The sequence below is a fragment of the Mustela erminea genome, chromosome 14 (assembly GCF_009829155.1).
Source record: "Mustela erminea isolate mMusErm1 chromosome 14, mMusErm1.Pri, whole genome shotgun sequence".
NCBI classification, from domain to species: Eukaryota; Metazoa; Chordata; class Mammalia; order Carnivora; family Mustelidae; genus Mustela; species Mustela erminea.
In genome coordinates this window covers 41643489-41655649 of record NC_045627.1, presented here as the reverse complement: position 1 = coordinate 41655649, position 12161 = coordinate 41643489, and the positions used below count along the sequence as shown (strand labels likewise).

Here is a 12161-nt window from a genome sequence, read left to right as displayed (position 1 = left end):
ACAAGTAACGCTCAGGATTAACCACAGTGGACCACTGGAGTGAGGAGGATAGAAACAGGAGCATGTGGAGAAGACAAGTGAGAAGGTGCAACCAGGGCAGCAACGTTAGTAGGACACATGGGTGAGTGGCCAGAGTCAAAACATTAAAGCATTTCATCACCAAAGGCAAAATGTGTTTAGTACTGTTTAAAATACAGTTCAATCATCAAATTCTTTTTAAAAAATCATTTAAATAAAACCAATTAAAGTGACAATGCACAATTTCAGGGAAAACTTGGCTTTTCCTGCAAGTTCTAACTCTGTAAGCTTCTCAGTTTGCTACACTAGAAAAAGCACTGCCTGCAGATGCTGGCAAAGGTACCTCATGGGGCCCTACGCTTTGAAGGGACCTCCTCAAAATGTCTTAAGTCTCTGTCTGGTATCCAGAAACCAACAGGGAGCAAAATGTCATTCAGCTGGGGTAACCCATGCCTGGACATGGACCTGCATGGGCCTCAGAACCAGTCCTGTTTCTCCCCTTCAGGGTTTGCTCCAACTCCACCCTTCACAGGGGACCCGTCAGATGTTCTAAGGAGCAGTAGGACTCATGCCTATCAGGCTGTTCTGAAGCCTCAAGGCCAGGCCCTGGTGCCAGAAAGGGGGTTGGGGGCAGCTAGAAAAGCTAATCACTCCCACCAGCTGGCATAGTATTTCTTTCGAGGGACCGTGAGACAGTGGGATGCCAAAATGGTGTGGACATATTGACCTGGGGTGATTCAAATTATTTATGTAGACAATGGCCCTAGAGATTTTAAGGGAAGCCCTTTCCACTGTGGATGAAGAAGTCCAACCCAAACCTATGGCTTTTATAGGGACAAAGCCCTTAAACTTTGGTTATTTTTCATCTACTGTATGAAGTGGGAATATGAAGGAATGGAACTCAAAACTGGCAAGATTTTTAAGTTGAGGAAATACTGGGCACCTGAGCTGGGCTGAAATCCCAGTTATGTCTCAACATCAAGTGAGCAGTGATGGGAGGCATCCCATACCACTGTCCAGGGAAACAGGTTTCATAGGTAAACTTACCACAGAGCTAATAAAGCTTGTGTGATTAGGGCTCCTTGCTTACATGGGGCCCTTGGGGGATAATTCAGTCACATGGTCATATATTTTTATAAAATTTTCAGAAGTAGGTTATTTAAACTACAGTCAGTTCAGATCACTGTCTCTCTCCACTAAAATGTGTGTGTGTGTATATATATATATATATATATATATAGTATAATTTCTGTATATATATATATATGTGTGTATATATATACATAAAGTTATAAAAGAATTATATAATAAAGTCATAAAAGAATTGGCAAAAATAAAAAACCACCCCAGGAAGAACTTTTTGATGTAGGTATGTCCAGTATAAAAACATTACTTTTCTAAGCATTTTTATATTTGTGTTGTCAACTTAAAAGTTTTTAATTTGCCTTGATATATTTTTATTCCAAATAAACATTCATCTTTAAGCCTAATTTGGCATTCATAATTACGTAGTCTTTGCCTTTAAGAAGGCATCCCCAAATTTATAAGTTTCATACTCAACAAAATCTGAATCCAGCCCTGAGCAGGAGGTTGTGGAGAGTGAACACAATCAAATGTCTTTGTCATGGAAATTTCTTGGGAAAAGAGTCTACTGTCCTCAAGAAGCTTTAGCCACCATGTGCCAATGAACCCAAGGAATGGAGCCTACCTCATTTAGGATATTTTGAGTGGCAGAAACTATCCCACCTCTTCAGGCCTTTCAGGTACCTGCTAAATGCTTCCCCAAACTAAGTCAGGTGGTCTCCCCAAAACCCACAGTAGTCAGAAATCACTAGCACCTACTCCATGGATGCTCTGGACCAGAACTTCTCCATTATGTTGATACAACTACTGGAGGACAAGAGACAAGAGGACTTTCAATTGGTTTCTCAGTCTCCTGGGTCAGCAAGAACAAACACAGCTCTGCCCTATCTGGCTGGGAGCTCTGAGATAGAATTTGTTGCATTCCTTTTGTCAAGTTCATAGAAAATAAACAAGAGGCAATCAGCAGTGGGAACTTGGTGTCACAGACTAACAAATAACAGGGCCATAGAGATCTTTCAGGAATTCTCCCAAGGGTGACATTGCGCCCCCCCACCCCCTATTTTTAAAATGTGAAGCTATCTGGCATAATTTCAAGTTTCTTCAGCTGGATTCTAGCATACACCTGGCTTCCTTCATCAGGTCTTCTCTAGAGTACTTGACATTTATATTTTTTTCAGCGTTGTCTACAGAAAGTTGCCACTGCCGAGTCCAACTGTCATAGGTATGCTTGCCAAGGGAGACTTTTTGCAGAGGGCCCAAGATCAAAGCAACATCTTGCCTTGAGAGTTTGGAGCATGAAGGAGTGGGGGGAGTCCTTGGGTATCATGTGCAGCTGTACAGGTCTATAACTGTTTCCCAAGTAAAAATGGGAATGAACCCTCCCTCTGTGCTCAGGTCCAGGTCAAAGGGCAGTACCTATACCACCCAGGTTTCAACCAGTGCCTAATATAGGGTTTCTGAATACTAACTACACATTCTGCACAATATACTCTCATTTTGAGTCACACACACACATCAGAATTATTGCATCCAAACAATAATTTAAGAAATGGGAGTCAAAAGTCACACAGTCAGTGAATGGAAGAGTCTAGATTCAAACCTAGATTCTAAAGACATTGCATTTCTAGGAGACAAGTGACTCATGATTTTTTAACACTTTAAAAAGGAATTTAAAATACTGAAACATGAAGAGTCCTATATGCTTTTGTGGGAGACCATCCAGCTGTGTTCTGTACCTCAGTTATTTACAATTTGGGCTTATTCATTTAGAGCACTGAGACGCTAAATATCAGTAAAAGGTGCCAAGAAGGTGTAAAGACTTTGGGCATTAACAAACTTGTGTCCCATGTACACATTATGCCATTTAAATCTGTCACCAATTCTCCTCAGTGTCTATCGCCCATTTTATAAAGAAACTGAGGCCTCAGACAAAGCACAGAGAATTCCCTGAGTAAGACAGTAAATTGCTGTGGAAAATCTAGTTTGGCCTTGGGCTCGGCTAACTGGTCTCCTCACCACAGTCCAGCTGTATGACACGTCACACTACCCGTTCTTCCTGTTGGTACTACAATCCATACTGACTCTTCGTATGTATGCTGAAGCAAAACAGGGAGATAGAAAATGAAGGAATTGAGTGTGATGTAAAATGAAGTCAGCTTCTTACCCTTCCCCCACCCATCCCAAAAGGAAGAATGGGGAGAATCATTTGATTGTACAAAGTATCTATATTTTCCTGACATCTCAGGTGTTCTTCTGTTATTTGGGGTTTGGTATTCAGACATGATATGGCTGAGAGCATTACCAAGTACCCAACCCTACTGGAGAAGAGCCAAGCATAGTGTGTGTATATACACGGGCATCTGTGAGGGAGAGAGAGAGAGAGAATATGAGCACTGGGGAAGATAAGATCAACTCCGTGTGACCAGTGTGGCCACTGTGGCCAGTGACTACCAAGCCAGTCTAAATGAACCAAAGGAAGAAGAGTAAGACAATCTATAAACCCAGAGATGAAGAAGTAACACCAGCACTGACAGCGGAACAGAAGTAGAACAAAGAGCCAGCAGAACAAGGATGGGAAGTCAAGTAGGAGGTATGCAGCCTGAAAGTGAGGCATTGGTAGGCTGAGAAGAAATTTTCCAGATGGTGGATCTGGGCTCTGAAATCCCTTTTATGGGCTCCATCATCAGCTGGGAGCAGGGCTGGAGCGGGAGGTGCAAGAGCAGGGCAAGCACAGGCAGATGACTTCTCTCCGGCATCTTATTTCCTCTTCTTAAGCAGTGATTTTCCCTCACTTAAGTTTCAGGGTTTGGAGTTAGGAATTAACACGTCTGGGTTCTAGAGTGAGCCCTCCCACTGACCATCTATGTGACTTCAAAAATTTCATATTCCCCCAGTTTTTTTCGTAAAAAATCAGAGTATTCACCAGTGGTTCTCAATTCACAGAATGACAGGCAGGTGACTTTAGATTATAAAAATCAAAGACGTGTTTGAAATCTATACTCTGGCCATGGTTAGAATGTGGCCCAAGTAAAATCAAGTAAGCTTACATAATTCTCTAGGATAATAATAGTAATAATAATCACCATAATCATCATTTGCTAATTTATTAGAAATTTAGAAAAACCCTCACAACAACCAGTGGGGTGGATACCATTATTGTCCTAGTTTTGCAGAGAAAAGCAAAGCATCAAGATGGTAAGTAAGTAGCCCAAGGACACGCAGCCAGTGGCAGAGCCAGAATACAAGCCCAAGAAGCCTGGCTTCAGAGCCTACTGTTAACCACTACAGGACACAACCTCTTTCCAAAGGATAAAACAACCCGTAATCCACGTTCACAGGGTCCAGTAACAGAGCACTGGACAGTCATGCCTACCTGAAAGTAGAAACAAAATGGAAAACTCTACATATGCAAAAACCAAAGCCAAAAAACAAAAACACCAAAAATTAAAACCAAACCAAACTTTACAAAAGAACTTCAGATAGAACCCCATTTAATAGTAAGCTTTCTCATATATTTAAAATAAGACTCAATTTCTAAGAAAGAACTAGTACTTACCTTTGCAGAAGGTCAACAGTTACTTGATTCTAGGTCTCTCTATTACAAATGTGAGATAAATTCTTAAAGAGATAAGACATCAAGGTCTGTGTGTAGGATTGTTATAGGAATGAGTCATGCCTCTTTGTATACACACCTGTATAGTCCCCTATCACACTGGCTCTACATTTGGTATGTGACTTGCTTTGGCAATAGAGCAGCAACACCCAAGATGCAAAGAGGGCTTGAAAAGAACTTGTACATTCAGGCTTTGCTCTGGGAACACCTGCCCCATGTAAAGAATCCTATGCCTGCCTACTGGAGGCATGTTGTTCAGCCAACAACCAGGACCAACTTCCAGACATATGAGTGAGGCCAATCCCACCCAATCCCACCCAGTCCTCTAGATAACTGTAGCTGCCTAAGAATGCAAAGCAAGATCCACAGAAGAACCATCCAGCTGAGCCCTGCCCAAACAGCTGACATGCAGAATTATAGACAAAGAACACAGTTGTTGTTTTAAGCCACTAACTTTTGAGGTAGGTTATTATTCATCCAGGCTGATAGAGCCCAAGTCCAAAGCATTTCATGGAGTAGCAATAGCAGTTTAAAACATAGTAACTGTTAGAAGATTCCACAGTACTTTCACAAGACAATAGGAGAATCAGTTGGCTGAAAAGGTACAGTCAGAAATATTAGGTTAAGAGAATTCCATATGGTGTTACTCCTGCTTTTACTTGACTTGCATTCTCTGGCTTCTGGGTCAAGTATGCAGGGAAATTAAACCAATCTTCATGATCATGCAGGAAGACCAGAGGAGAGATAAATCATGACATCCTGAAAGAGCCAATTAGTATCTTTTTTTTAATCAGTGGGTAACGAAGTACTCTCCATCAGCACAGCAATATACCTAGCCAGCTTTATAGCTACACCATGGCCTTCTGCTTCAGTTCCTCCCCTGCCACTATCATTTCTCCCTCAGCATTACCACTACAGATTGGAGAGGCTGAGGATTGGAAAGGGAAAGGCACTCAACCAAAGACAAAGAAAATCCTTCAGATCTGTAGAGCCAAGAAGCTTGCTAATCTCTAGTGATAGCAACACTGAGAATTCAACCATCCTCTGGCCCAATTCATTCTTGTAAAAATAAGAAACGCATATACAATGGAATATTACTCTGCCATCAAAAAGAATTAAATCTTGCCATTTGCAACAACATGGATGGAGCTAGAGATTATAATGCTAAGTGAAATAAGTCTGTCAGAGAAAGACAAACACCATATCATTTCACCCATATGCGGAATTTAAGAAACAAAACAAACGAACATGGGGGTGGAGAGAAACCAAGAAACAGACTTTTAATTATACAGAACAAACAGATGGATACTGGAGGGGAGGTGGGCAGGGGGATGGATGAAACAGGTGATGGGGATTAAGGAGTGCACTTGTGATGAGCACCAGGTGTTGTAAGTGATGAATCACTAAATTCTACACTTGAAACTAATATTGCATTGTAAGTTAATTAGCTGAAATTAAAAAAACAAACAAACAGACAAACAAACCTTGAAGGGAAAAAAATGAGAAACTTCCTACACAGCAAACAAAACCATTTAAAAAATGAAAAGGAAACCTACTAAATGGGAAGAAATGACTACAAGTCATATAATTGATAAGTAATTTCTAAAATATATGAAGAACTGGGGCATCTGAGTGGCTCAGTCAGTTAAGTCAGTTGACTTCTGATTTTGGCTCAGGTCATGATCTCAGGGTTGTGAGATGAAGCCCAGCCTCGGGCTCCATGCCCAGTGGGAAGTCTGCTTGAGGATTCTCTTAACGTCTCCCTCTGCCCTCACCCCTGCTATTGCTCTCTCTCTCAAAATGATAATAATAAAAACCAAAATAAATGGAAAACTCACATAACTCAATAGCAAAAACCAATCTAATTTAAAAATGGCAAAAGATCTGAATAGACCAAAGAAGACATACAGGTAGCTAATAGACACATGAAAAGATGCTCAACATCTTATATAATATATATATATTATATATAATTTATATATATTTCTATAATTTATATAAATATATATAAATTTATATAATTATATGGTTATATATAATTATATAGTTATATAATTATATAGTTATATAATTATATAAATTTATATAAAATATACATAAATAATTTAGCCATAAAAAAGAATAAAACCTTATCATTTGTCACAACATGGATGAATTTTTACAGCATTATGCTAAGTGACATAAGTCAGATCAAAATGAATATCATATCATATCTTTCATGGGTAATCTTTCAAAAAATATCCAGAATGAATTCCTATGCATTTTCAGCATATTTGGTGCCAGTAATGAAAATGAGCCCTCTAAAATGGAAGACAATAAGGCTTAGCAAATTCACATGAAGCAGGAATCTTACTTATTAGTCTAACCTCATGAGACTGATGAGGTATTCTGTCAATCATCAATATTTACATCAATATTTATCCCATGTCTCCTCAAATGACAACAGTAACAGAGGAAAGCAATACTATAAAGTACACATTTTGGACACTTAATTACCCCGAAAATACTTTGCACTGATTGATTATTATACAAATCAGAGGTTGATAAAAAAAAAAAAATCACCCAGGAGTTCCTCTGCAAACTGGGATTATGTGAAATGATGTTCTTTCACAGTTGGCGTGCTCTTCTTTTAATTGTTTTTCTCAGGCTTGTACTGAAATAAACTTACATTTCTTAGTATGCACCAATTAATGTGACAGAGAACTGGCCAGGAAGTGTGCTGAGGGAGAAGAGGAATTGAGTTTGGGATTAGCAATTGTACAGCATTTACCAAACAAAGTCCTTAAGGGTTGGTGTGTGGGCTTTTCGGGAAATCTTTCTCCTGTCACTGTTTCTTATATTGCAAATGTGACAACATCCCAGGGCAGAGGCAGCTGCTTTTTTACCCAGAAACCTGTGTTGCTCACATTATCATAGCACTTTGATTCCAACATTCAAATAAGTCTTTCATACATTTCTTTTTTCCTTTTTTCCAGTTCTCTTAATAGGCAAGTGAAAGCCATGATGTCACACATACATACAAAATGACAAATAGAGGCTTCCAGACAAATAGAGGCAGACCTGTCCGCAACCGCGTAGCTAAACGTGATTAAGCTGACTCATGAACCCAAGTCCAAAGGCTAGTACTTTACATCAGTGTGGGACACAGATATCAGCACTGGGGCCCAAAGAAGGAAACTTACCATCCAATTCTATACTAATAATCCTTCTGTTCTTGACTGATTTGACAATATCATCCAACTAATCACCTAAGACAGTCAAGGGAGCCATAAGACACACTGTAATAGTTTTCGAACAGTGACTAGGAAACTTGGTTGACCAAAGGATAGGAGAAGAAAAAAAAAAATCCATCAATATCGCATTATGGTAGGGGCGTCTGGGTGGCTCAGTGGGTTGAAGCCTCTGCCTTCAGCTCAGGTCATGATTCCAGGGTCCCGGGAACAAGCCCCACATCGGGCTCTCTGCTCAGTGGGAAGCCTGCTTCCCCCTCTCTCTTTCTGCTTGCCTCTCTGCCTACTTGTGATCTGTCTATCAAAAAATAAATAAAATCTTTTTAAAAAATTGCTTTATGGTAAAGACTAATACTAACTTGTCAGCCCTTTCCTTCAACTTCTAGTAAAGTGCCAATGTATAATGGCCATAGTAGTATATTTTACCTAATAAGGAAAATACTGTCTTATGACTTGAAATATAACCAGAGGGTAATAAATGGTCTGGCCTAACATTCTTAAAGCAGACATACGCATACACGGTAAAGGTAACATATATATCTGGGTGTTTGGTCTTTTATTTCCACACTCTACGGAAAATGCCCTGATCCATTTTCTACTTCTAACTTACCATGTGAACAGGAGCAAGTGATTAAACTATTCTAGATCTGAAATATTCCACTAATAAAACAAGGTGAGTGGACTTCAACTCCGAAGCAACAGAACAGAATAGAAAGAATTGTGGATTTGGCCACAGTTGAGACTAAATCCGGGACGTAGCATTCTGGTCAATGTCCGGCTTTGGGTTTACAGCTCACCTCTTTCCTCATTCAGACAAATGGACACCTTCTGCCAGGGTTTGGTAAGAACAAAAAATAATACGCTTAATATGACCCAGCACCATGTCTGACCCACAGGATCAATAAAGAACAGCTCAATAAAGAACAGCTGATGATAATCATTCTTTCATTTATTCATCCCACAAATATTCACTGAACCTCAGTTCCATTATTCTAGGTGTGAAGGATAAAGGAGTTAACAAAACAGACAACACTCCCTACCTCTCAGTTCACACAGTGGTAGCAGGGAGACCCACACCGTACAGAAGAGCTAGCTGCCTAACGCCGCAGAAGGCTTCTGATTCCATTTTCAGCCTGTCTGTAGAACCCAGAGCCCTTCATCCCCCTGAGCCTCATCCCAGGCTGGCTAGGTCCTCACCGACTTCAGGAGAAGGCACGCAATAAAACGGCTCTGTTTGACTTCTCTCATCACCCCAGTACAGGAAACACCACAGAGGGCAGGGCTATGCCTGGACTCCCACATATCTCGCATCTTTGCCCCTTCCCCCCTCCTGTGCCAGCACTCTTCTCCCAGCCTGCACCAAAGCCTTCCAGAAACCTCCGTGAAGGCTAAGTTCTCTTAGAGGCACCACCCCGGACTTCCCACCAGAGGTCGCCCTCCCACACAGGCCCAAGCAAACAGAACCCGGCTCTGCCTTCTCAGCAGCAGTGACATTATTTTCTTTCTCTATTTTTATCTATTAAAAAGATTTCTTCACAGCCATAACTTAGATCTCTACACTAAAATGGAGCAACAGGAAGATATAATGGTGCATTTCATTTATGAATGACCTATAATAAATTACTCTGAAGTGTCCCGAGTGCCAGAAGACAGAACGCTTTGTCTGCCCATGGACTGCATTTCACATACTTTAATTTAGCTGACACATAAAACTCATTTGACATTTTGCAGGTATTTGTGTGGGGCGGGGGAAGGGTAAAGGGGGGGGGTGGTGTGTGCCTGCAGGGACCACTGCGGGGCAGGGCGGGGAGTGGAGGCAGCGGACAGAGCCAAGGATATCTGGTTCTTGTTGAGGGTTAAGGTATGGAGCCTGGGTAACCCTGGCAACACGAGGTCGTTCCCGAGCAGATTGTTGTCCAAGATGAGTTCCTCCAGGCTCCCGAACGCGCTCAGTCCTTCCAGTGACCTGCAATGACAAAGGCAACAGGAAAAATGATCCTGCACTAAATCAGGGAGGCCATTATGAGCCGAAATAAATATTTTAACCTTCCCTTTCAGGACTGGGAATAGTTTGGGCTTGGTGCCTGTCAGCAAAGTGAATGACAAGAATTAGTAGCGGGAGCCGGGGTGGGGGCGGCGGGGGAGAAGGGGCCGCTGGCACTCACCGCATCCTTCACGCATTGCCAACATGAAGGATGAGGGTCACTTAGTGAGTAGCCAGGATCCAAAACAAAGGGCTTCAGATACGGCCTGCAGGATAAATTTGTCAATGTCTTGTGCCTTCAGGCACCCAGCCTCGGCTGACCCTAACCTCCATTCCCAAGATAAATAACTCTGTCACAGTTCACCTTCATTCCCTGGACACAAATTTAAGTTGTCATCCATCATTCCTGCCCAGAAATATCATACCCCTCTTACAATAATAAATATAACTTCAAGTATCATTTCTTCGCGGTTCTCCTCTGCACAGTCCAGGAAAAGGCGAGGAAGGCTTCCTTTCTTTCCCTTCGCCGCCTTTGACTTTTTTTTCTCCCCCCTCCGCTTTTTTTCTTTACTAATCACTTCATTTGCTTCTGCCCAGTGTCCCTGTGGCTGCCCCAAAAGGCAGAGGCATCTGCTGAAGCACATGATCGCTCCAGCAGGAGAGGGCTGTTTCTTTTTCTTTCATGATTTTTCTTTCTGTTTTTGTTTTTGTTGGGAGGGGTGCGGGGGGTGGTTTCAGGAAAGAGTTGCGGGAATTTCTGTTTCAATGCTCCTGGCTTGAAGTTACGGTTTTAATTTATGGAAAGTGGATTTCTCACTTTATTTTTGAAAGAAGCGTGGAATGCAGCAATGTAGATGTCAAGGCAGTAAATAATCAAGCATCTGAAAGAATTAAGTACCCGGCTCAGGGAAAAAAAAAAGTATCAGAAAGGGAAAAATAGCCTTGTTTTTACATTTAGCTCAAAGTTAACTCTTAAGATTATGGACTAAGGAGTGTTGGTGGGGGGGCAGGGGTGGAGGTGGGGTGGAGGCTGGAAGGTGCAGTTGTGCGCATGTGCTGCCCAGGCCAGCAGCTCCCAAACGTTAATTAAAGAAAGCCGCCCGGTGGAGGGACTCGCACAGACACACGTACTCCCAGCTCGCTCACCTGCCAGAGCCCAGAGCCGTGCTGAGCTTGCACAGGCTGACAGCTGAGCTACGACGTCGACCAGAGGGCCGACTCGCCTGGGATCTCCTGGCTATGCTATAAAATGTGACGAATCAGGGAGATGTTGTCCACACTATTTATTCATTTACCGATAGCACTTTCATTACAGACCCTGCTGCTTGTGTGTGCAGCACCTGCACGTCTGATGGGAGTGAACTTTAGCACTAAGGCTTTCTCAGGACAGTTGCATCTCCCTTGAGGGACCTCAGCCAAGCGGACTCCAGAACAGGGAGTCAGTGCCTGGGAGGTGGAACAGGGATTGGAAGACATGGAATCCCCAGACCCCACCAGGCCCAGAGCCCCCTCAGCATGTCCCATTCCTGCCTGACTCACACCCCCCTTGTGGGGCCCAGCACCCTGACCAGCCCTAACTCCTCAGACCAGCACTACCTGCTCCATGGTGGAAGGTGACACCACTTAACATTTGGGGATAAGGGTCAATGGGGTCATTGTGTTTCATTTCTTCCTTTCTCTTCTTCCTCACGTCTCAGGGAGGCAAAACACAACTCACACACATGGAGCTTGGGACTCTGGGACTTTACCTCAGCTCTACCATTTACTCCAAGTAAGAACGTGGGCTTATCAACAGCCCAGTGGAGCTCTCTGGCTCGGGGCTGCTTCCAGCTCTCGGGATCTTAAGGAACACAAGCCAAAGAAGACTAACATGTCAATAGCAGATGCTGCTTCCTTTCCACACCTTCCTCCTTCCATTCTTTGATTTTTCTGGTAGCTGTGACCTTAGCAGGCATGGTGGGGGTTGGGAGGAGTGTGTTCTGGATGCAGGGGAGGGGGGTGGAACAGAGGAGCAAAGAGGCTGAGGTGTGAGGCCAGTCTGGCTTCTGCAGGGAAACTTCGGACCTTTCCTGAAGTCCCTTCCCCCATGGGGGTTAGTGAGTGATGATTCAAAAGTGCTTTTCAGGACAAGGAGGCCCTGTTTACCACAAGGGGAGTTAAGGCCACCTCCCTTCAGGGCGCCTTATGGATGGCTAATAAGTCCTTTGTCCACAAACATCAGTTGGGCTCTGGT

At 42.7% G+C, this 12161-nt stretch overlaps 1 protein-coding gene across 3 annotated transcripts in view; it reads right to left on the bottom strand.

Annotated features, from left to right (window-relative positions):
* The window catches only part of LRMDA (leucine rich melanocyte differentiation associated), a 1046803-nt gene that overhangs the window by 458632 nt on the left and 576010 nt on the right, over positions 1–12161 (bottom strand). For all 3 annotated transcript variants that reach the window (XM_032314126.1, XM_032314125.1, XM_032314127.1), the window contains one exon: positions 9784–9910. In XM_032314126.1, coding sequence (XP_032170017.1) covers positions 9784–9910 — 127 coding nt within the window. The remainder of the gene's footprint in view (positions 1–9783; positions 9911–12161) is intronic.